Genomic DNA, 25,029 nt, shown 5'->3' with positions numbered 1-25,029 from the left:
CTTAGTTCCAAATTTACCCTTTATTGTGGTCTCTGAGATGGAAACGGTCCCTTTAAATGTTGTGTGTTGTTGTTTTTTTTTTTCCCTTGCCCGCTGGCTCCAAGTTCAGTTCTGTCAGTAGAGGGCACTGGAGAGTCGTTGCAAGAGAAAGGCTGTGCTTCCTGGTTCTGCAGGTTCTGAAACGTGGGGCTTCTTCAGGGTCCAGCTCCTGCAGGACGCGCAGCCATTTCAATGACGGGCCCCTCTGGAGCATGGGGGCCAGCAGCACCACCAGCCCCCTGCGTTCCCCAGGATCCCCCTTGAGCAGTTTTGCAGCCGGGTGACTCCAGTGAGACACCTCTTGCTGTGGCTTTCCCCAGCCCCCGAGGGGGTGAATTTCCAGCCATTTTCCCTTCTGCACCACAGACACTTCTTTGCCATTTAGTGAGACAAGGCCATAACCAGGTCTTGCTCATACACCTGCTGGGACATCTTCCTCTGTATCTTATCTCACCATAAGGGTAAGATCATTCCTGAGATCCTGACATCTGCTCTTTACTATAGTTTTTGGTTTTTTAACCTCTAGCTAATCTCTCATCACTACCATATACTGTTACTGTAAATAGTTCTTTAAATTAAACTTTCCCAGATCCTACTGTGTGGTTTCTTTCTCCTGATTGTATCCAGGCTGATACAATATCTTTATAATAATGCCTTCCAATATGTCAACATGGTATGTTTTTCTGTTAGTTCTATTCTTGTAAGTCACATGATACATTTATTCGTAAATTTTTCATGTATCTTTTATGTTTTATCTTTTATTTCATCTATTTTATTATTAATTTTGCTGTTGTTCTTATAATAGGAATCTAATAGATTTCTGGCAATTTACCTTTTATCCACTGAGCTTGCTAAATTTACATATGAATGCTTATAGTGTATACAATCTTCCTTATTTTTCATATATAAAGTCATGCTTATGCAAATAACTGGGTTTATTTTTTCCTTTCTAATCCTTATACTTTTTATTCCTGTATCTTGACTTACTGCATGTCTAACTTTCAGTACAATATTGATTAGAGCTGGTAATAAAGTCTTGCTTTTGGAAAAATGGTTCGGTATTATACCATTGAATATGGTGCATGCTACACTTGTTTGCTTATTACCAGACACTCTATTGGATTAAGGAAAGTCCATTCTATTCAAAGTTAAGGTTTTTAAAATTTTAAAAGAAAAAACTATTTTTAGAGAGGGAGAGAGCACAAGAGAGAATCCTAAGCAGGCTCCACACTCAGGCTCCGCACTGAGTGTGGAGCCTGATGCGGGGGTGGGGTTCACTCAGTCTCACAACTCTGAGATCATGACCCCTGCAGAAATCGAGAGTCCAATGCTTAACCAACTGAGCCACCTGGGTGCCCCTAAGGCTCTTTTTTAATATAATGAGTGGGTATCAAAGTTTAAGTGTTTAACACTTGAATCGATATTATCATATAATTTTTATCTTTTTTGTTTGTTAATATGCCAAATTACATTGCTTTTTCAATGTAAAAACACCCTGTGTTATGACAATGGACCTGTCATTGTTGTTGGCTATTCTTCCTGAGACTGAGTCTGAGTTTAAATCAGTTCACTTTTCATCTCTAATACAGAATAATATGAAATCAATAAATGACAAAGTAAATGTTTAATCACAAGGAAAGGGAATGATTTAACCACAAGGAAAATGTTCATTTTTATTATTTTTATTTTCTCAAAGAGACACTTTTCTTTAAATATGCTCTACCTCCTTTCAGAAAAGTAGATTGTGTCACAATGACTATTACCAGGCTCCTCTTTAATCTTCAGGACTCCTAAGTTGTCACTCATCTATTTCGTTTAATTCATTTTTGACGTAAATCAAGCAGCTAGAGTATGGCAAGCAGAGGTGGGGGAAACTACAGAGGAGGAAGGAGAAGGCCAAGGAAGGAAAAATATTGAGAAGGCAGAAATAAGAAAAGAAGGAACTATGAGATGGGAAACCAAGTGGATGGAAGGAAAATGAAATCTTCAAGGCAAGACAGTCCTGGGAAATAAATGACCCCAGGTTTGTACCGGGAAGAGGCTGCAGATGAAGAACAGGGAGCATGAAGAAGGAGAGAGAAGGTAGAGCCTCGTTTTGATGTCTCTCAGGTGAGGCAGCTCTGGCTCCCTGGTCTTTCTGACTCTCCACACAATGTGGGTGATGCTCACTGCTGTGAGAGGTGGTTCCCGTGTCCAGCTCCAGGATTATCTCAAGTGACAAAAAAAATTTAGCCATTCAGTTTTTGAGGGCTGGAGAGTAGGATTTAGGGCTTTACTCCAGGGAGGCCCTGGAATGATTTCAACTCATTAATCCCACCCACCTCAGACCTGAGAGATGGGAATATCCTCTCTTCATAGTTCTCCATCTTCCACTTCTTTCTCTTTAAACAGCCTTTATATACTTCTTAAGAAGATTTGTTTCCTTATAAATAAATAGCATTCTCGGGGCGCCTGGGTGGTTCAGTGGCTTAAGCCGCTGCCTTTGGCTCAGGTCATGATCGCGGGGTCCTGGGATGGAGTCCTGCATCAGGCTCTCTGCTCAGCAGGGAGCCTGCTTCCCTCTCACTCTCTCTGCCTGCCTCTCTGCCTACTTGTGATCTCTGTCTGTCAAATAAATAAATAAAATCTTTAAAAAAATAGCATTCTCAAAACTTAATGAAAATATCAATTTATTTTTATATATGTGGTTTTTTAAAAATATATTTTTTAACTGATGAAAGGTATACACGGCAGCTCTTGTACTTATTCTAGTGCCTCAAAAAAGATGGCCATGTAACCTCCTAATCCAGCAAAGATGACATCAGTTCATCCTGTGGTTTTTCTGTGAAGGTGGCTTTTTCATTTTCTGTTGCCCATGGTTTAATAACTAAAAATACTTTAAAAAGAACCAGAAGATTATTATGTGTTTCCCTTAAATTCTTTATTGCACCTAATCTTATTCTTAGGTTCATGCAGTGCCTCACCTAATTTCATTCCAGGTTGGTTTTATGAGGGTAGAATCTATGTTTATGTCCCCAGAGTTTAGCACAGAGTGTGGCATCTTGGTGCTCGATATATTTTTTATTAAGAGAAGGAAGAATGGATGATGAATGGATGAATGAATTAATGAGTAAATGCAAAAGACTAAAAATTAATCGCTTTGATTCTAGTCTTGTCCTTTGCTATAGTCAGAAATCTATCACGGCCTCCTCCTTGTACAACTCCTTCCCCTGGAGCATGGCAGAGATCTAAAAATGATGGGGTATCACTTCCATAATTCATTTATTGTCTTTAAGAAAGCGATTATCTTCAGTGGCCTTGAAAACATTAGACAAGCCCTTAAAAGAAAGGGATGCTTTCTGAAGGCAGAGACTCAAGGCATGAAGGAGACTGACACAGAGAAGATTCTGCTGCTGACTTTGGAGGATTCTGTTGCTGCCATGTTGTATAAGATGAGTGCAAAGGCCATTGTCAAGAAACTGGGAGCAACTTCCAGGAGCTGAGAGTAGCTTCAGGTTGGCAATCAGCAAAGAAAAGGGGACCTCAGTCTTACCCTCACAAAGAATTACATTCTGCCAACAACCTGAGCTTTTTATCAGATTCCTTCCCAGAGAAAGATGGGATCACTGTTGGCCAATGCCTTGAGGGAGGCACCCTGAGCAAAAAATTCTTTTGAACCATGTTGGGTTTCTTGATCCACGGAAACTATGTTGTAATAAATTTGTTTTAAAGCCTCTAGATTCATGATATCTGTTACAAAGCAGGAAGAAACTAACTCTTCTTCCTAAGACTTTGAATTTTGATGATGCCATTCTCCTGCTTTTAGAGTCTTCGTACTGTCTTCATGATAAAATCCAACTTAAATAAAGACTTTTAAAAACCTAATTACTTCCCTAGGGTCCTTACTTGCCAGTTTGATGCTGTCAATCTGTGCCATCAGGTTAAAATCCTTGGAGGTCTCTGATGACACTGTGCTCTCTCTTGCTTCATGTCTTCCTTGTACTTTGTAGGGGCCCAAGGTGGACTGCCCTCAAATGTACCACAATGACAAACTGATTATTTTGAATTGAGGCTACTTGGGAAACAGTTGGTGCAAAGACACTAAGAACCTTCTCTGACCCCCAGAAAGGAGGAAATAAATCTCTTACATGAAAATATCTTCCCTGCACTAAGAAGTAAAAGATATCCTTATCACCAAAGAGAGGGACTTTAAAGCCAAGGAAGCAGTAAAAATAAACCTCAGTTTGTGTGTGTGTGTGTACCAAGCTATAGCTAGCTCAGCACAGATTCCACTTAGAATTCCTTACTAATGAAAGTTCCCAACCATCTCTTTTCTTTATCCTGCCGAGTTCTCACAGATTTATGGTTTCTTTGTCTAAATTGTGTAAAAACTGCCTGCCTTTGTCATTTCGTCAGGTCTCATTATTGGGCCTCCATGCACATATCCTAAAACTTTGTTTTTTCCTTTTGTTAATCCGTCTCATGCCGGTTGAATTCCTAGACCAGCTGGAAAAACCTTGGATGGCAGAAGGAAATTTCTTCCTGCCCTACAATTCATGCCTTAGACTAAATTTTAATTTGCTCGCTTTTACTAATGCCTTAAGACTGGGTGAGTCCACTGTCATCCTGGTCCCCAGGGGATCTGGTTTTTACCCCTTTTGTGGCACGTAGGGCACGGATGTAACTCTATACCTGACCGCATCCCTGAGCACATGGCATGCGATGTGAGGGTGGTGTTTTCATCTTACTCAGCATTATCCTTCCCCAGGTTCAAAACCAGTGCTGAGTGACTGAATGTGTAAATGGGAAACAAGGCTGTGCACTGCCTTAGAAATGAATTCCGGAAAAGTCCAATCCTCATCTGTTTGTCCCCGCGCAGGAAGACTTGGTTTCAAATACCCAGCCAGGGCTACTGCTCTGCTCGTGGAATTAATTTGTGCAAAGTCACCTCACATCCTTAAGTTTTGTTTGCATACTTTGAGAAATAAAGATACTGTGAGTGATTAGTGTATGAGATTGTTTCAAGAAGAAACTAGGAAAATGAATGCAGTGGCACAGCGCCTAGTCCACAATTAAATAGCCACAGAATGTTAGCTATTGGTTTTAGGGCAGTTCTTTATTAATTGCCATTTCTTGCATGCCTCCATGTGGGCTACAGAGGGGATCAAGATCTTTCTCCTGTGTTTGGCAGAAATCATTTTTTTTCCCCCTTTCGCCTTTTCGTTTTCTCTGTCTCTTTGTTTCTAGCAAGGAAAAAGAAACTTAAGGACAAGCCTCAAACTGCCTGCTGACTGCTGCTTTGAGTTTCACTTTCGTTTTTCTCAAACAGGAAGCTACCGGTCTTAGCAGAACCTTTCTCCAAACTGGGGCTGCTCGATACAGGAAACAGAGCAGCTAACGCTACATGTAAGCTCCCTCCAACTCTTAAAAAACAGGTAAGTGGCTTTTTGCCATCCGATGTTTTCCAGCTGTGTGTAAAGAAAATTGCCTGTTTGCCTTTTTTTGGAAAAAGAACTTCAGAGGAAAATTGCTGCTAATGATCATAATTTCCTCTTGAATTTGTTTTGTTTTTAATGAACATTTCAAACACAGGGGACTCCAGAATGTAAGTAAACTCCAATGTAATCTCATGCAGTTCTATCAGATTTTTAAAAATGACTTGCTTTATCAAATTAGAATAGTTTTTTACCCCGGAAAAATAAAAGCCTTACAAACAACGTTGAAGTTATCTGTGAATCTCTCCTCTATTCCTTTCTCTTCCCTTACTGCCCTGAGGGGAATATTACCCAGACTTTGGAATAAATTATTGTTTTGCTGGTTTCTGGTGCTTTTGATGTATGGACATATGTATCTAAACACAAGCTCTAGTATTCCTTTGTGTTAACAGTTTATTTAAATATCATACTAAGTGTATGATTCTCGATTGCTTTTTTCCACTCAAGATTAATTTTTTGAGCTTTAACAATGTTGATACAAATAGGCCTAGTTTAGTCACTTCAGTGCTCTCTAGTATTTCATTATGTGAGTATGACAAAATTTGTCTATGCAATATTCTAATGTTACCCTAAACAATGCTGCTATGAACGGACTTGCTCCCCAAAGTGATGTGTGTCTCTCAAAATAATGCGAATATTATCTCTATGTCTGGGTCAACTTGGTATTGCTGGACTTTTGTTTGATGTGAAATAATATCTCATTGTTTAATTTACACTTCTTCGTTTGTAGAATGATTGAACACTTTTGTATGTTTACAGCTTGTTTGAGTTACCTCATCTGTGAATGTCTTTTTCATATACTTTGACTGCTTTTTCATTAGAGACAGATTTTCCACTAGATGTGAGATACACACACACACACACACACACACACACGAGTAATATTAGTCAGCCATACAAAAGGATGGATATTCCATTTCCTCTCGTGTTTATGATGAATGTGAGTCACTGAATATAAAAAAATGGAAGCTACGAAGATGTTATCTTAATCTAGACAGGATCTGTTTTGCATCTGCCATGCTGTTGGGGCATAAGAAATCTTCATTTGTACTAATCCAACCGTAGACTGAAATTACTTAGGAGATGGAGTTAAGTCTGTCCATTTCCAGTCCACCCTTCCTTCTTCCCTGTAGCTCTTCAGAATCCTTGCTCACGGGGCGCCTGGGTGTCTCAGTAAGTTAAGTGACTGCCTTCAGCTCAGCTCATGATTCTGGTGTCCTGGGATCAAGTCCTCTCACCAGGGCCCCAAGTTTTCAGGCTCCCCGCTCCCTGGGGTGGGGGGGGTGTCTGCTTCTCCTTCCCCCTTTGCTCCTCCTCCTTGCTCCTGTCCTCTCTCAGGCTCGCTCACTCTCCCTCTCTCCTATAGACAAATAAATTAAAAAAGAAAAAAAAAAAACCTACAAAGACGGCAAAGATGCCAAGGCCTCTTTGTTGTGCTCATTGCCCTAGCTCCAGGGGTCTAAGCAGCAGTTTTGCCCGACATCTCAGCCTCTCTGGCACCTCCTCTAAAGCTAACAGACAGTCCTCGTGGAAATGCGCTCCCCATGCCAGGCTTACCTCTCTGTGTTCACTTCTTTTCCCAATCTTAGCCCTCCAGTGCTTTCAAATATATGTATTTACAGTTTACCCTGTGTTCTCATTTTTCTCATTGAAAGAATTGGCATGATGGTCCATGGTTTATTCTGCTCAGACCTCGATGTCTGTTAACTCCTTTCATATGTCAGTTTCTTTCCTTGGGAACTGTTTTCTGTAAAAATTCCTTTCTCTGACCTTCTACTTCGTGGGTTGGCCCTCTATAACCTGTGTGACACCCACCTGTTTTGATAAAAAAGGCTTTATTGGAACATAGTCATACCCATTTGTTTACACGTTGTCTCCATTTTTGTGTCACATTGGCAAAGTTGAGTAATTATGGCAGAGACTGCATGGCCCACAAAGCCCAAAATATTTACTCTCTGCATTAAGAAAAAATTTTGCTGATCGCTGTTCTAATTTATTAATTTTACAGTGTCCTTTATCTAGGCTTTCATTTGTCTACTGACTTTAAAAAGTAGAATGATTTTTTATTTCTAAATTATCTATTTTTTTCATAGGTACCTACTGTTCTGCATTTCTCTTTCTCTCTATGTGTGTATAGGTGCGTATATACGTATACATATACATACATGTATATACGTATACATATACATATACATGTATGTATATGTATACGTATATCTATGTATGTACGCATGCATACACAGAGAGAAATATACATACACAGATCTATGTATATACACACGCATACACATTTTTTTTTTTTGCCTTGTGGTCCAAATAACATGTTTTAATTGGGCCAGAGGGGGAAAAAAATAACGTGTTGGAGCTAGAAGCAGAAATCTGTGCTTTAAATCATTGTGATATACTAACTAGCCTCTCAACTTATTACTGTTTTTCTATCAGATACAGAACAATGGCAGTGGTAACCAGATTGACATGGAGTGAGGAGAAGAGTCTGGAGAAGATGCTTGGGAACGTGTCCTTGAGACTTCTTTATAAGTCTAGTGTCCATGACAGTGACATTTATAGTATGAATGAAAAGTGCACTCATCAGGGACCTACTGTAACAATAATTTACGTTGGTAGCAGTGTTCTTGGGGTCTTTATGCTTAGGGATCATCCTGAAGTGAATGACAATTTAAAAAGGGCCAATCCCTCCTTTTATTTTTTGTTTCAAAAGCATAATGTAACTGCAATGAAGACTGCAGTTTTAGAAACAGAAACAAAAATTAATTCTGGACGACTGGTATGTTATTCTTCTGGCCAAGAGGTGTTTTCTGTACATCCAGGCGAAAGCAGCTTTTCTATGGATGATTCGTTAAGGAATGCTTTAGGCATACATTTTCGTAGTGGCAGCAAGTATTTGGAATGTGAAGTTTTTCACGTTGAAGGTATGTTAAATTAGATAATCCTGCATTCTGATTCTAGTCTTCTCTTTGTGTTCATGAGTCATAATTGAGCAGCAAGAACAAGGACAAATGAGAGGAAAGTCAGATTTCATGCTATCCGCTCTCTTGTTCATAAACTTCAAAATGAAACGCAGGGAGCATGAAGGTTGTGAGAGATTGCTTAGAGTGTACATGCAGCTTTGAGCAAAGCAAGCTGAGAAGTAGTAGTGGAGAATTGGAGAGGGAGAGCCAGCGAGGGCGGGATTTATGTTGGCACAATGACGGCTTTTGGGTCAGCTGTTAAGATCTCTAGGTGTAGTTAGGTGAGAGTTTCCAGAACCAGTTACTGTGCAGGGAGGTTAATTTTCCCTTCTCTTTGCGTGATGTTGCCAGCTCTAGCTCCTAACTGGACAGCCCAGCCCTGGTTTGTGTAAGCAGACTCTCTGCCCCATTCAGAAGGCACACTGGGGCATATTTAGCGGGGCAAGTTAAAAAGCTTATTATGGGGCGCCTGGGTGGCTCAGTGGGTTAAAGCCTCTGCCTTTCGCTCAGGTCATGGTCCCAGAGTCCTGGGATCGAGCCCCGCATCGGGCTCTCTGCTTGGCGGGGAGCCTGCTTCCTCCTCTCTCTCTGCCTGCCTCTCTCCCTACTTGTGATCTCTGTCTGTCAAATAAATAAATAAAAACTTAAAAAAAAAAATAAAAAGCTTATTATGCTGTTTCTTTCCTACAGGAATTGGGGATGATATAAACTACATAAGCAAGATAACAGGAGCCACCAAGTAAGTTATGTTCTTGGACTGTTACTTATTTTATTTAGAACACATCTATAAATGATGTTGGAAATGAACTAGTAAAATGAAGATCATATAACTTGGAGTGATAAAAAATGAGTTATAATGTTATTTTATAATATGTTCAAGGCAATTTACAGCAACAACAGGGACAAAATCACTACCAACTGCGAACCTTTAAAATAATCTACCTGGTGATAGTTTGGCTTTATGTTTCACATTGGACTTGCTAGATTCAAAGTCTTCCAGACAGAATAGTCTAGAGGACTGTTTCAGATAATTCCTGTGAAGGCTTTCCCTGGATATAAAGGTTTTGGGGGCGTTTCAGTAAGTTTTAAAAACAAAGCCTTCTTTCTCTAATCTATAGATAAATATCTGCATTGCATATATTTTATTTCTCCTTAATATAATATTATTTCTGAAAAAATGCTCATCTTCAGGGTTGTTGAAATTTGTTAGATCTGTGTGATCTAAGGCTCATAGTTTTAAACAGTGATTTGGTTGCTAGTTAATGTTTCTTGATTTGGATATAGATCAACGCATTGTCTTCAAGCACAAAATGCATTAACTTTAGACCATTTCAAATCATATCATAGATATTAATGCCAAGATAATAAGTAATGAAAACATACTTGTAAAGGGAAGGAAAGAAGCCGCGGAACTGTACTTTTCCTGTAAAAGTTTGGCTCTTGTCTTTAAGCATTGCGTGTTATTTGACAGGCACAGAAAATCACTTCTAGTCGAACTCAGAAACTACAAGCCCTGTGTAGACTTTGTTTCAGAAATTCGTATTCTCTTGCTGGGTCCAATTGGGTCTGGAAAGTCTAGTTTTATCAATTCAGTGAAGTCTGTTTTCCAAGGCCGTCTGACTCGCCAAGCCACAGTGGGGTCTGATGTCACCAGCATTACTGAACAGGTAAGTGATTTAAGGATTTCCTGAGGATTTTGTTTTATTGGTTATAATTTTCAGGTTTGTTCATTTCTTCACCACTTTCTCTTAGAACATTAACTTCCTCCTGATCCAAGCAATTAAATTCTAAATCAAATATAAAAAGGAGCAAAAGTTGATTCAGAATTCCCTCCATTGAGTTGTGTTTCACTGAGAGGCTTTCCATTTTCATGCATGCAAGAAGCAGTAATTCGAAGAATGCTTTTTGGTACTTGTAAAAAAAAAAAAAAAAGAATTGCAATTGATAATTTTTGGGGGGAAATAATTTTTTTCATAAAAATGTCCTTTAGCTTAACATTGTAATGTAGATTTATAATTGTATTTAAATGATTAAAAAATATTTAATTTTTTTCTGCCTAAAATTTTTATTATGTTAAATGTCAATAGCTCTAACCTACATAAATAAGATACCTTTGAGATTCTCAATAATTTTGAAGAGTGTCAGGTGATCCTGAGACCAAAATGTTTGAAGACCACAGTGTTAAAATATTAACCACTGTCTGTTCTTCCTATTGTCATGTCTTGAATGCTAGTGGAAGAATGAATTTTTACCTTTGATAAACTTTGTTTTATAGTATAGGATATATCCTATTAAAGATGGGACATACGGCGAATACCTATACCTGCCATTTAAGTTGTGTGACTCCATGGGCCTACATGAGAAAGAAGGAGTAGGATTGTGCGTGGATGACATACCCTACATCTTAAAAGGCTGCGTGCCAGACAGATATCAGGTAAGAACTCTCCAATCTCTAAACATTTAAAATCAGTTTCATCAATTGTTTTTGTGAAATTTTTACCCCATAAGGCAGTTTCAACTGTCATAAGGTATTTTCAACATCAACCAACACTACTCTACTTTAAATGAATAAGTACTCAAATAAGTAAAACAGTGTAACTTATTTTCTAGAGCATTAAGAAAGCAAGCCTGGGGTGCATGGCTGGCTCTGTCCGTAGAACTTAATGACCCTTGAGTCTGGGCCATGAGTTCGAACCACACTGGGTGTGGCGATAACTTTAAAAAAAAAAAAAAAAGGTGATCTCAAAAGAAAAAAAAAAAAAAGAGAGAGAAAGAACAGAAAAGAAATGCAGCCAAAATACTCATACAGATTCCAGAAAAAGGACAGGGGAGATTGTGTTTATATCATTCTTTATTGTAAAATAGATAGGAATGTTATATTTTAATCTCATGTACTTTTTTGATCAATTAGACAAAATGTTGGAACAATTAACCACTTTTTGTTGAAGTGTGCTATTATTATACTGTAAGTACTTACATTTCACTACTTAAATGCTACCTAATTACCTATGTCCAAAGGCTGGCTCTGTCACTAGTTGGATGTGTACCCATAAGCGAGTTACATACTTGTCTTTGTGAGTCTTACTTTTTCATGTGTGAACTGTAGGTGATCATAATGCCCATTTCATAGGGTGCCCGAGAAGATAAATGAGATGATATACTTTTCATTCTCAAAAGGTCAACCATTATCATCACTTTTCTTTTAGGCATTGGGTATAATACAATCTCTGAACAGTGACAGTGTTGTGCTTGATTGGAAACCTTAGCTATGTACTCATACATTAAAAAAAACCATGATTAAAAGCCTAATTTGTGCCAGTTGCTATGCTGCTTACTGGAAACACAGGGTTGACTAAGAACATAATTTTTATCCTCCCAATCTAAGGAGACATAAGATACAGGGAGGAGGAACAGAGCAGAGGAAGGGGAAATATTGTGAGCCATGAAAACCCTCATTTTTTACAGCAGAGAGGAATCAATTCAGTCCAACCTTGAAAACTATGGGAAAAAAATAACGAATGTAGCCCTTTACTATATATTTTTTTAAGATTTTATTTATCTTTGAAAAGGAGGCGGGGGCAGCAGGCAGAGACAGAGGGAGAAGTGGGAGCCTGAAGCAGGGCTCTATTCCAAGACTCTGGGAGCATGACCTGAGCCCAAGGCAGCCGCTTAACCGACTGAGCCACTCAGGCGCCACCCCTCTCCTCCTCCCCCCTTTTACTGTATTTTTAAATCTATTTTCTTAATCCTAGAAAAATTACTGTTCTGTGGTAAGGAGATACTAACTTAAAATTTGGTATTTCTTGTTTCATTTTTATTTATTTTTCTTCTGCAAAATTAAAGAAACTATAGTATTTAAAAATGCATTTTCAATGTATTTTTCTCTCTCCTTTTTTTCTCTATCCATTAGTCCATTTAAGTACAGAAAATGTTTAGAGAGCAATCTTAAATGATGTGTAACCAGTTGTAATGGTAGTTTTCTTTCTTTCTTTCTTTCTTTCTTTCTTTCTTTCTTTCTTTCTTTCTTTCTTGAGACTGGGATTTGAGATTAGCTTTTTAAACACTGCACTTTCCTGAAATATTTCCATTATGGATAATGTAAAGTGTGTGTGTAATTCTCATTTTCACCAGTGCAGTGATGTGGTTTTTCTATAAGAAAGATAGAATATTACACTCATAGTGGAGAGGAAGTATGGAAGAACATCACTAATTAACCTGGGGGAAGAGTGGGTAAGAGGGAGGAAAGTTTCAGTTTGGAGGTTAGTGGTAGTCACATTTGAAGCATGAATCTGTCTTAGAGAACTCAGCAAAGACTCTCTAAATGTTATCTTATGTTTCTATAACAGTTGAACCCCAGTAGACCAATTACACCCAATCATCCTAACTTCATTGCCTCTCCGTCACTGAAGGACAGGATTCACTGTGTGGCTTATGTCCTCGATATCAACTCTATCAATGATCTCTCCTCTAAGATGGTGGCAAAGTTGCAACAAATTCAGAAAGAAGTCTTGAGCTGTGGTGAGTCTCATTGTCCTTATCAAAAAACTTCTATTTTGAAATCATTACAGATTCACAGAAGGTTGCGAGGAGAGTTCAGAGAGGTCCTATGGACCTTTCACCCAGTTTCCTGAATCCCAAGGTGGTTGGTGGCAATAGCAAACAGAGGTCTGGTTTTTTGTTTTTGTTTTTGTTTTTGTTTTTGTCACATGTGCTTTTCCAGTGGCTTGATACGGTGGTCACCTCCCCAGGTTATGTGACCTGACCAGAAAGATCAAACACAGAAAAATGACACTGTTACAATGCAAGCGTGTGGCTCTGTATTGTTGAATCACATGTGCAGATTTAAAAGTAGTGAGTGGGTCTCTCTCACTTACAGTCTAGTTGCTTTTCAGTCTGTGGCTTTCTCACTGGATCTCAGTGACTGGCTTTGCGTGGGAGCCCTTTAAGATTGGGATCTCTGATCTTCAGAGGTCTGTGATTCTCCTGGTCTTAATCCCCACTGATTTTCAAGACCAGACATTTCGGGGCTTGTCTTTTTGGTGCCAGCCCCCAGGGTTGGGATGCCTGATGTAAGGCACAATCTCTTCGTCCCTTGAGAAAGAGTTCGTATTTTTTTGAGTCCCGCCTGAATTTGGGGTCACTGCATCTGGAGTGGGGTGCTGGGTAAGGCAGTGTCTCTGCCTCTCATACCTTTCTGGATGCAGTTCTTGTTTTTGTGTGCGGAGGTGCTATTCATCTAGTTGTCGGTTTTCAGAGGAAAATTATTCCATATGTAGTTGTAAATTAGCTGTGTCTGTAGGTGAAGGTGAGTTCACAGTTTTCTTATGCTGCCATCTTCAATTCCTCCTCTATGGGCATTTTAGAATTACTTTGTCTATTTCCACACAAAAAAATTTTGTTTGGATATTGATAGTAATTACATTAAAAACATATAAATTTTGCGAGAATTGACATCTTTACTCTGTTGAGTTCCTCCAATCCATGAACATAATAGATCTACCCATTTATTTAGATCTTTGATTTCCTTCAACAGTGCTCCACAGTTTTTAACTTTCAAGTCCTGTTCACATTTTACTAGATTTATACCTCAGTGTTTAATTTAAAAAAAAATGGTATCATATTTGTAATTTTGGTTTCCAGGTGCTTCTTGCTGGTATATAATTTACCATAGAATTTTGTATGCAGATCTTGTCTCTTGTGATCTTGCTGAACTCACTTATTAGTTCTAGGAAAGGTGGTTTTTTTTTTTTTTTTCAATGCCATTTTAAACTGGGATAATTTTCTCCTTCTTTTTAATCTGCATGCCTTTTATTTCCTTTTCCTGTTATATTGTTCTGGCTAGACGTTCCAGTACTACGTTGAATAATAGTGGTGAGAGCACATACCCTTGTGGTGTTTCTGATCTCAGGGGAGAATATTCAGTGTTTCACCATTACAAAGATAGTTGTAAGTTTTTATTTTTTTAATTTTTTTTTTACAGTTCTTTGTTAGTTTGAGGAAGTTCTCTATTTTTAGTTCTCTGAGAGTTTTTGTTCATGAATGGATGTTGAATTTTATCAAATTGTTTTCCCCACAGTTTGACATAATCATGAAATTGATCTTTGTCTTCTTAATATGGAGGTTTACATTAATTTTTGAATCTTGAACCAGTCTTGTCTCTTTAGAATAAAACCCATGTAATCGTGATATAGAGTTCTTTTCACATTTGCTGTCTTATTGATAATGTTTTATTAAAAATATTTGTATCTATATTTATGAGGGATATTGGGCTGTAGTTTTTTGTTTTTGTTTTTGTTTTTATTTTTCCAGATGCTGTCAGGTGTTGATGTCAGAGTAACACTGGCTTCATAACATGAGTTAGGAAATGTTCCTCTTCCATTTTCTTGAAGAGATTGTGAAGAATTGGTGTTATTTCTCTTAAAATCTTTGTTAGAGTTTTTCAATGAAATCATCTAGTGTGGAGATGTATTTTTCAGGTTTTTTTTTTTTTTTAAGATTTTTTATTTATGTGTTTGAGAGAGAGAGAATGAGAGAGAGAGAGAGCATGAGAGGGAGGTCAGAGGGAGAAGCAGACTCCCTGCTGAACAGTGAGCCGGATGCAAGACTTTGATCCTGGAACTCCAGGACCACGACCAGAGCCGAAGGTAGTCAGTTTACCAACTGATCCAACCAGATGCCCCTTTTCAGGATTTTTTTTTTTTTTTTTTTTTAAAGATTTATTTTTTTGACAGATAGAGATCACAAGTAGGCAGAGAGGCAGGCAGAGAGAGAGAGAGGAGTAAGCAGGCTCCCAGCCAAGCAGAGAGCCCGATGCGGGGCTCGATCCCAGGACTCTGGGATCATGACCTGAGCCGAAGGCAGAGGCTTTAACCCGCTGAGCCACCCAGGCGCCCCCTTTTTCAGGATTTTTAATGCCAAAAATTTAATTTTAAAATAGTTAGCAAGCTATTAAAATAATTTGTTTCATATTAGGTGAGTTGGGATAGTTTTGTAATTTTTAGTTCAGTCTTTTCCACCTAAGTCGTCAAATTTATGTGTGTAAAATTGTTCGTATCATTTCCTCATTATTTCTTTTCTGTCTGTGGGGTCTGTAAGGATATCCCCTGTGTCCTTCATCGTGTTGGTGATTTATGTCTTTTTTTTTTGTTTCTCTGTCACTATTTCTAAAGGTTTGTCAATTCTATTGATCTTTTCAAGGATCTATGTTTTTGTTTCATTGATGCTTTAAATTGTTTTCCTGTTTTCAATTTGTTCATTGATTTCTGCTGTTTAATTTCTTTCATCTTCTTGATGTGGATATATTTTGCTTTCTTTTTTCTAGGTTTTTGAGGGGAGGAACTTAGATTGTTGATTTTGGACTTCTTCTCTTTCCTATTATAAACATTGAATGTTACATGTTTTTCTGTAAACACTTGTTTAGTTATGTACACAATTTTTGATATATTATATCTTTATTATCTTCCAGTTTAATGTATCTTTTATTTCCCTTGAAACTTCCTTTAGGACTCATGAATTATTTAGAATGTACTGTTTAGTTTTTAAGTGCATGGAGTTTTTCTTGTTACCATTCTGTTATTGACTTACAGTTTAATCCATTATGGTCAAAGGATATACTCTGATTTAAATTCTTTATAATTCTTTATTCTTTATTCTTTATTTAATTGGGATAGTGTGGCTACTATGTGAAAGTTTTTTGTCTTGTTAGGTTGCTCCTTTTCTCATGCTTGGCAAGAGACAACAGACTTCCTGCCTTCTCCACCCCCCAGTCCTTTCCCTTTCCCTTTCCCTTCCCCTTTTGTTCCTTTCTTTCCTTTTCCTTTCACCAGCTCCAGTTCGCTTTCCCTAGAGGTGTACTTCTCTAGCTGCCAATATAGGATTTATGAAGTAAAAAGAAAAGCTAGAGAACTCACCACCATATTATGATTGTAATAATGAATAGCAAAAAGAGAAATTAAGAAAATAGTCTTATAATCACATCAAAAAGAATAGAGTATCTAAGAATAAATTTAACCAAGGAAGTGAAAGACCTGCATACTGAAAACTGTAAGACATTAATGCAAGAAATTGAAGAAGACACAAATAAATAGAAAGATATTCTGTACTTAGGGATCAGAAGAATTCATATTAAGGTGTGCCTACTCTCCAAAGCAATGTACAGATTCAATGCTATCCTTATCAAAATTCCAATAACATTTTTTTCAGAAATAGAACAATAATTCTAAAATTTGTATGGAACCACAAAAGATCCAAAATAGCCAAAGCAATCTTGAGAAAGAAGAACAAAGCTGGAAGCATCATGCTCCCTGATTTTAAATTCTATTACAAAATCATAGTGATTTTAAAAGTATGGTATTAACATAAAAATGGACACATAGATCAAGAGAACAGAATAGAGAGCCCAGAAATAAATCCACATATTTTGGTCAATTAATTTATGACAAAGGGGCCAATAATACACAGTGCGGAAAGATAGTCTCTTCAATAAATGATGTTGGGAAAACTAGATAGCCACATGCAAAAGAATAAAACTCAACCACTGTCTTACACCAGAAACAAAAATGAACTCAAAATGCATTAAATTCTGGAATGTTAGGCCTGTAATCATAAAAGAAAACATAGGTGGTATGCTCTTCACTGTAGACCTTGGAGATGATTCACTGAATCTCACATTAAAAATAAAAGCAACAAAAGCAAAAATAAACAAATGAAACTGCAGCAACCTAAAAAGATTCTGCACAGCAAAGGAAACCATCAACAAAACAGAAAGGCAGCCTACTGACTGGAAAAAAATATTTGCAGATCATATAACTGATAAGGGATAGGTATCTAAAATATTTAAAGGGGTGCTTGGGTGGCTCAGTCAGTTAAGCGTCTGACTCTTGATTTTGGCTCAGGTCATGATCTCAGGGTCCTGGGATAGAGCTTCACGTTGGATTCTGCACTCAGCAGGGAGTCTATTCAAGAATTCTCTTTCCCTCCATTCTTTGCACCTTCCCCATACCTCTCTTTCTCTGTAAGAAATAAATAAATCTCAAAAAAAAATTTAAGAATCCATACCATCAAAACAAAACAAAACATAAAAGCAATCTAATTATGGGCAGAAAATGAGTAAACGGCTTTCTAAAGAAGGCATACAGAAGGCCATCAGGTACCTGAAAAGATGCTCAACATCATTAATCATCAAGGAAACGCATAATAAAACCACAGTGAGGTATCATATCGCACCTGCTAGAACAGCTGTTATCAAAAGAAGATGAGAAATAACAAGTATTGGTGAAGATGTGGAAAAAAGGGAATGCGTATACACCATTAGTGGGCACATAAATTGGTGTGGCCATTATGAAAATGTACAGAGTTTCCTTAAAAAATTAAAAATAAAACTACCATACAATATGGGTACTTATCTGAGGAAAATGAAAACACTAACCCAAAAAAATATGTGCACTCCCCCACCATGTTCATTGCAGCACTATTTATAATGCACGAGATACAAGAACAACCTAACTGTCCATCAGTGGATCAATGGATAAAGAAGATGGGGTGTACACACACACACATACACACACTCTCACACACAGGGATGTGATTCAGTCATAAAAAAGAATGAAATCTTGCCCTTTGCGACAACCCTGGTGGACCTCAAGGACATTATGATAAGTGTAGTAAAGTCAGACAGAAAGATGAACACCTGTATGAGCTCTCCTATATGTGAAATGTTTAAAAGGAAAAAAAAGGCTCATAGAGACAGAGTGCAGATCAGTGGTTACCAGTCGTGGGGAAATGGAGGTGGGAGAAATAGGTGATGGGTGAAGGTGGTCAAAAGGTAAAAAGACTTTTTTAAAAAAGGCAATTGTTTGGTCATTTATACTCTAGAGCCTCTTCTTTAGTATATCAGTAGAAATACCACTTAACATAGAAAGCCACACAGTGTAATACAGAGGATTGTCTTAGTGACGAAGTAAATCTAGATTTTTTTAATAGTCATAACTTGATCTTGTGAAAGTTAACTTCAGGGCACTGAACTTTAGTTTCCTGTGTAATGGGAACAAGTTCTGAATCTAAATATTGTAAGATTGTAATATTTAAATATTATAATCTAAAAATCGTAATAAGTACATTAGATGTACTCAACGTAAGTATATAAACATACACAGATGTATTTCAGTTTACCATGGGCTTAGTGTAACTTAAGAATGCATTTATGTATTTATTTATAAAGACTTTATTTATTTATTCGACAGAGAGAGAGAGGGAGCACAAGCAGGGGGCAGTGGGATAGGGAGAAGCAGGCTTCCCGTGGAGCAAGGAGCCCAATGCAGGGCTTGATCCCAGGACCCTGGGGTCATGACCTGAGCCAAAAGCAGACATCCAACTGACTGAGCCACCCAGACACCCTCTGGAAATGCATTTAATGCACCTAACCTACCAACATTGCAGCTTAGTGTGGTCTGTCTTAAGCATGCTGGGAACACTTACGTTAGCCTGTAGCTGGGCAAAATCATGTAATGCAAAGCGATTTTATAATAAAGTGTTGAGTATCTCATGTCATTTATTGAGTGCTGTAGTGAAAATGAGAAAAAGAATGGTTGTAAGTTTATAAGTTGTTTACCCTGTGGTCACGTGCTGACTGAGAGGTACCACGCTGTGTATTGCTAGCCCCAGAAAAGGCCAAAATTCCAAATTTGGAAGTATGGTTTATTCCAAATTCATAACGCTTTTGCACCATCGTTAGGTCAAAAAATCTTAAGTTGAGCCATCTGAAGTCAGGGACGGTCTGTATAAGCATGTAGCAGCTCTAAAACGATGGTGGATTTAGGCTAAGACTGATTTACAAAGTGCTGAGGTCTGAAATGCTTTTTCTCAAGGACATCTGGCCACACTCCATGCTGGGCAGCATGGCTTTGTTCATCTAACTGGGCTGATTTAGAGTCTCTAAGAAGACATTGCATTAATTCTGAAAGAGAAGAATTGCATTTTAGCAGAAGTTGAAAAGAAATTATATGTGTCAATTGAGAACTGCCTTCTCCACAAACCAGGTTTTATTTAATTGGCCAACCTTGCTAGTTATTCCTCTGGGACTTGGATGAAAGGAAGAGGGTAAAACAATCACGTAGGAATAGGGATCACAAACACTAGATTTATGTAAGGGGAAAATACTAAAAGCTCTGGTAAAGAAGTCTCTCAGGGGTATCCTTGAATGGCATTTAGAAATTTCAGGTTTATTTTTTCTCCTGGGGAAGCGTTCCTTAGTAAAGCAGAACTTTGATTTGATTAGAAGCCAACTGGGAGAGGACAAGAGGTCCTTAGTAGATTTCCAATACTCACATATAACCTTCCTCACTTTCTAGGGTTCTTTTTCAGTCCTCAGTGTCCAGCAACCACTACCCCCCCTCCACCCCCTGATCACCTTAAAACATACTATTTGGAATAATAGATGATTGCAGTGCAGTGTGAATTTAGTTGCATTGATCTCTCTGCTGGAAGAAAAAGATCATTTCTCCTATTAGAAGAACTTCAGGTTTCATATTGACATTTACTAGGGATATTTCACTTTTTTAGGAGAGCTGCTTTCACTCATACTTAATTTCTTTGTTGAAACATTGCTATTTATGATACAAAATAACTGATTTATCTCTTTGATATAGATACAGCCTGTATACTCTTGCTTACTAAAGCAACTAATTGCGGTGAATTTCTTCAAGACAAATATCCAAACATGGATAAACCTATGACTTCCCAGAGCAAGGTAAAAAATATATTTCTAACCAGGCATTATTGTGATGGTGTTATATTTTGTGTCTGTGTGTGTGTGCACACGCTCATACTACGTATTCATAGGTAAATGACGACATGGATTGATGGCTTTGTTAATTCAAGTTTATGTCCCACTTTAATACAATAATTATTTGTATTATAATTATATTCAAAAGAGTACTTTTTTTTGCCTTTTCAGTTTCTTTCTTGACTTATATTTGAATTCAGTCAATTTTCAGATATGAGTTATGTTTATTAATCTTTCCACAGCTAATGGATGCCAGCAGAATGTTAAATATTCCTATTTATAATACATTTGTGGTTGAAAATTACACATCAGAGTGGGAGCTGGACCCTGTAAAGGACACTCGGATCCTCTTTGTGCTGAGGCAGATGTTACGGATAACAGAGGACTTCTTTGAGGACTTGCCTTGAGGAAACAGGTGATCTGGCCCCTTTCTGTCCCTCTCATAAAGCATGGTGCTTTTTGAAAATCCCAGGGTTCTACCTCACCGGATGACTGAGGCCCATTAGCTTGCTCGAGACCTGATAGCTATGTCAGGATACGTGCTTTGCTTCTATTCTTTTTTATTTTGCTCTCAGATAAAATTGTAGGAATGTTCCAGCTCTGCATGTGACATCATTTTTTTTGGTTCTGTTACTTGCCCCAACCCTGGACTGGCAGGACTCAATGAGAGTCCTTGTCTGCTGACAGCCTCCTTATGACTTCTGCTTTCACTCACGTTTTGCCTTCAGTCCCTGAGAGCATTTAACTGATGGTTTCTTCTAGAATCTGTCCTTCCTCAAGCTCGAAGGTCAGCCCTGAGCAGTGGTGGACCAAGAAATGCAAACCACCGTTTGGGATTTTAATTTCTGTGACACTTTTCTCAACCTCCCCAGCAAAGGGACTATCCCCTTACTTATTTGTCTGTAGCACTTTATTTAGAACTCTATGTGAGTACTAATACATTGAATAACCATTTAAAAATGGTTACTTGGATATCCACTTCCCTAAATAAATTGTGAGTTCTTTAGGAAGCAGTGTTTGGATTTTGCATACCTTTGTATTCACAGAACTTAGCACAGTGTCTTATAGTGAGCAAGCATGCCCGCCGTTATGCCTCCCTCCCAACTTCCCCAGAGTGATAACATGTACTGAAAATTTTTCTTCTTGTAGAAGGGAAAACTGGAAGAGAATGAAATGCTGGAGAGAAGAAATGGACATGAAGGAGGGAGAATGTTATACTTATCTTTGGCTGAAGATATGAATTTAAGTTAATTAAAAAGAACAGATATTTCTTAAGGACTTACATGTTATTTCTGTAAAAAAAACCAAAGTTTTCATTAATTAATTTCAAACCATCCTGCCATGTCTCCCAAGTAGAGTGATCAAATAAGGTTACTAGTGCAAGTCAAGAAGAAGCTTATCTGGGGCGCCTGGGTGGCTCAGTGGGTTAAAGCCTCTGCCTTAGGCTCCGGTCATGATCGTCTCTGCTCAGCGGGGAGCCTGCTTCCTTCTCTCTGCCTGCCTCTCTGCCTACTTGTGGTCTCTGTCTGTCAAATAAATAAATAAATAAATAAAATCTTTAAAAAAAGAAGAAGGTTGTCGTATACACATGCCCCCAAATGGTTTTAAATTCCTCTGGGTAGCTGTAGAACTTAGCATTATTAGTAAAGAAAAAAAGATTTTCAGAAGATAAATTTTAGGTTTTCCGCCTAAAACCCTAACTCTCTTTTCCAAATTTCTTAGTATTTTTCAAATGAATATGCTTTGGTTCAATAGTTATCTATATTAAAGCCATCTAATGTACTTTTAGTCAGAATTATTGTCTTCTTTGGGAAACTAGGAATACTAGAGATTTTGTGTGGTGGGTGGGTGGGGTGGGCTGTGGCATTAAAAAGTGACTGTTTTGAACTTAAGTGTGTCTATTGACAGAGGACGGATAAAGAAAATTTGGTATGCTGGGGCGTCTGGGTGGCTCAGCCATTAAGTGTCTGCCTTCAGCTCAGGTCGTGATCCCAGGGTCCTGGGATTGAGCCCTGCATTGGACTCCTTGCTCAGTGGGAAGCCTGATTCTCCCTTTCCCACTTCCCCTGCTTATGTTCTCTCTCTCGCTGTTTGCCGTATCTCTCTGTCAAATAAATAAATAAAATCTTAAAAAAAAAGAAAATTTGGTATATATATTTACACACACACACACAGATACACACACACCCTGGAATAGTATTCAGCCATAAAGTAGAAGGAAATTTTGCTATTTGAGACAACATGGATGGACCCTGAGGGCATTATGTTAAGGGAAATAAGTCAGAGAAAGACAAATACTGCATAATCTCACTTATATGTGAAATCCTGGAAAGCCTAACTCATAGAAACAGAGTAGAATGGTGGTTGCCAGGGGCTGAGGAATGAGGGGAATGGGGTGATGTTGGTTGAAAGGTAAAAATATCCAGTTACAAGATGAAAATGTTCTGGGAATTTAATGTATAACATGGTGACTGTGGCTAACAATGCAGTATTATGTACTTGAAAATTGCTAGGAGAGTAGATACATGTTCTCATCACATGTACAAAAAAGGTAATTATCTGAGGTATGGATGATGGATGTTAACTAACCTTATGGTGGCAACTATTTTGCAATATATACATGTATCAAATCATTGCATTAAATAACTTACCTAATTTTATATATCTTTCTGTTTGTTTTTTTTCTGGGGATTTTATTTATTTATTTGATACTAAAATCTATTGGTTCCTGAGTAACCCATGAAGTCTGGAAACAAATTTCTTGAGTCTTATTTATTTATTTTTATTTTAATTTAATTTTTTTAGTAATTTCAAGTTTTCATTTAAATTCCATTTAACACATAGTGTACTATGAATTTGAAGAATAGGATTTAGTGATTGATCACTTACATAAAACAACCAGTGCACATCACAACAACTGCCTTTCTAGTCCCCATTACCCATTTAACCTACCCCCTGCCCACTTCCTCTCTAGCAACCATCAGTTCTGGATAGTTAGGAGTCTGTTTATATCAATTACATCAATCTGAGCAAGGTGGAGACTGGAGTACTACCTGCAAGTCTTTGCAAAATCTTGTTGTGATGTTGGAGAAAATGCAGACCACTGGGGGCAGCCAGACAATAGAATTAGGATTATGGCCAATATCTAGCTGCTTGCCCCCCACGTGCTTTCCCAACACAGCTCACACAATGGATTTGAGCTGGTTCCAGACTCCGGGACAGGAATAACATGTCAGCAAAAGTGCAGGTAGATTGTAGGAATGGGGGTGGAGATGGCAAAGAAGAAGAACAAGCTATGTTAAATAATGGTGTGTAAATATAATGGTCAAAGTTTTAAAACAATTGATTTCTCTTTGAGAGAGCGAGATGACGCATGCACAAGCGGGGGAGGGACAGAAGGAGAGGGTGAGAGAGAGAATCTTAAGTGGGATCCATGCCTCATGTGAAGTCCTATGTGGGACTTGATCTCACGACCCTGAAATAATGACCCAAGCTGAAATCAAGACTTGGACGCTTAACCAACCCAACCACCCAGTTGCCCTCCAACACAGGTCTTTAGAGGGGACCTGTCACACCTCTGAGCTCATGTTGGGAGTTGGTGTCTTCCAAAAGCTCAAAGAAAAGAGATCTGGGAATATTAATTTCTGGAAGGTGCTTGTTCATTGAAATGATATAATTTATCCTTCAGGACTACCTGAATTATGGATTATTTGTGTGTGTAGGGGGGTTGGAGGCAGGTTTGAAACTCTGCCTTAAATGCCAATTCTATCTTAGAAGAATATAAGCTAACTAGAGACTACCAAGTGATCTTTTCTACCATCTCCATGTCTCGTTTCTTTATTATTAAGACGCTAAGCCATTTTTTAAAAAATTTCTATTCCATTGATGTTACAAGTAATTTGTCAAACATGAAGATTCCTGGCTTCCTTAGTGAACTGACAGCTGTTTGCCAAGCGATGTTAGATCCTCCCGCTTCAGTCTGAGTTCTTGAGACCGTCTGCAAAATGAAAAAGAATCTCCTGTTCCTTTGAGTCAGGGAGAAGTGGGACCTGACCATGGGGAGGTTTTCAGATGATGGTGACATGGCTCTTAACACTGACTGATCTCCAAAAGCGTTCTGGATTAGCTCAGTGTTCTCTGTTTGGAATAGTGGCTCCTCTGGCACAGCTTGTGAGAAATCTTCGTTTTTGTTGTCGTTGTTGTTTGTTTGTTTGTTTTGCTGAAATCTGTCCCCCGCCTCCCCACCCCCGCAAGCAATGCAGAAAACAGTGGACCCTGATGAGAGGAAGTCAGTTGATAGCAGAGAAGTGGATGAGTTTGAGGCATGTGTCTTGGAGTTAGAATTGACAGCACTTTTTTTTTTTTTTTGGTATTTCAACATACAGAAAGAAACGGATTGAATTTTTCTTTAAAGAAGTTGCTTAAAAATCTAGTGGGCTGTTAGGTTTTCATCTCTCTGACTTCAATTCTTCGATTCTCCTAATGTTTTTATTTGACCGGACAGTGTAAATGTAACTAGAGCAGTTCCTGTCTCCCCTCCCTGATCCTGGGCAGGAGGAGGCTGGCACTCTGCCCAGTGGGCTGGGCCTTACTAAGTTTCATTTTCCTTTTCTCCCAGCGCCTGAACCCAGGAGGCTGCTGAAGAGTGTTCTGTGTGGATTTCTGAGTCTGCTTAGCCTTCCAGACAGAGCAGCCACACTCAGCCTCAGTTCTTGTAGAGGTTCTACAAACAGGTAAATGACTTGCTGCTTTCCACTTTTCCTAG

At 38.3% G+C, this 25,029-nt stretch overlaps 1 protein-coding gene across 2 annotated transcripts; it reads left to right on the top strand.

Moving 5' to 3' along the window:
• Nucleotides 1-182: 182 nt before the first annotated feature.
• On the top strand, nt 183-24,997 carry LOC123943299 (interferon-induced protein 44-like). 2 transcript variants are annotated; one of them, XM_046007347.1, is made up of 10 exons: nt 183-500; nt 5,266-5,453; nt 7,956-8,443; nt 9,173-9,221; nt 9,954-10,149; nt 10,758-10,916; nt 12,829-13,000; nt 20,128-20,228; nt 20,507-20,679; nt 24,883-24,997. In XM_046007347.1, exons 3-9 carry the CDS (start codon nt 7,966-7,968, stop codon nt 20,669-20,671), a joined length of 1,320 nt encoding a protein of 439 aa, XP_045863303.1. In that variant the 5' UTR covers nt 183-500; nt 5,266-5,453; nt 7,956-7,965; the 3' UTR covers nt 20,672-20,679; nt 24,883-24,997. The 2 variants fall into 2 exon arrangements, with proteins under 2 accessions (XP_045863303.1, XP_045863298.1); XM_046007342.1 differs by lacking the exon at nt 24,883-24,997 and adding an exon at nt 21,414-22,046.
• The last annotated feature ends 32 nt before the right edge of the window (nt 24,998-25,029 follow it).

The sequence above is a fragment of the Meles meles genome, chromosome 1, assembly GCF_922984935.1.
Source record: "Meles meles chromosome 1, mMelMel3.1 paternal haplotype, whole genome shotgun sequence".
In the NCBI taxonomy this organism is placed as follows: Eukaryota; Metazoa; Chordata; class Mammalia; order Carnivora; family Mustelidae; genus Meles; species Meles meles.
Note: the sequence above shows the minus strand (reverse complement) of the source record. Positions and strands in the feature narration are given on the sequence as shown.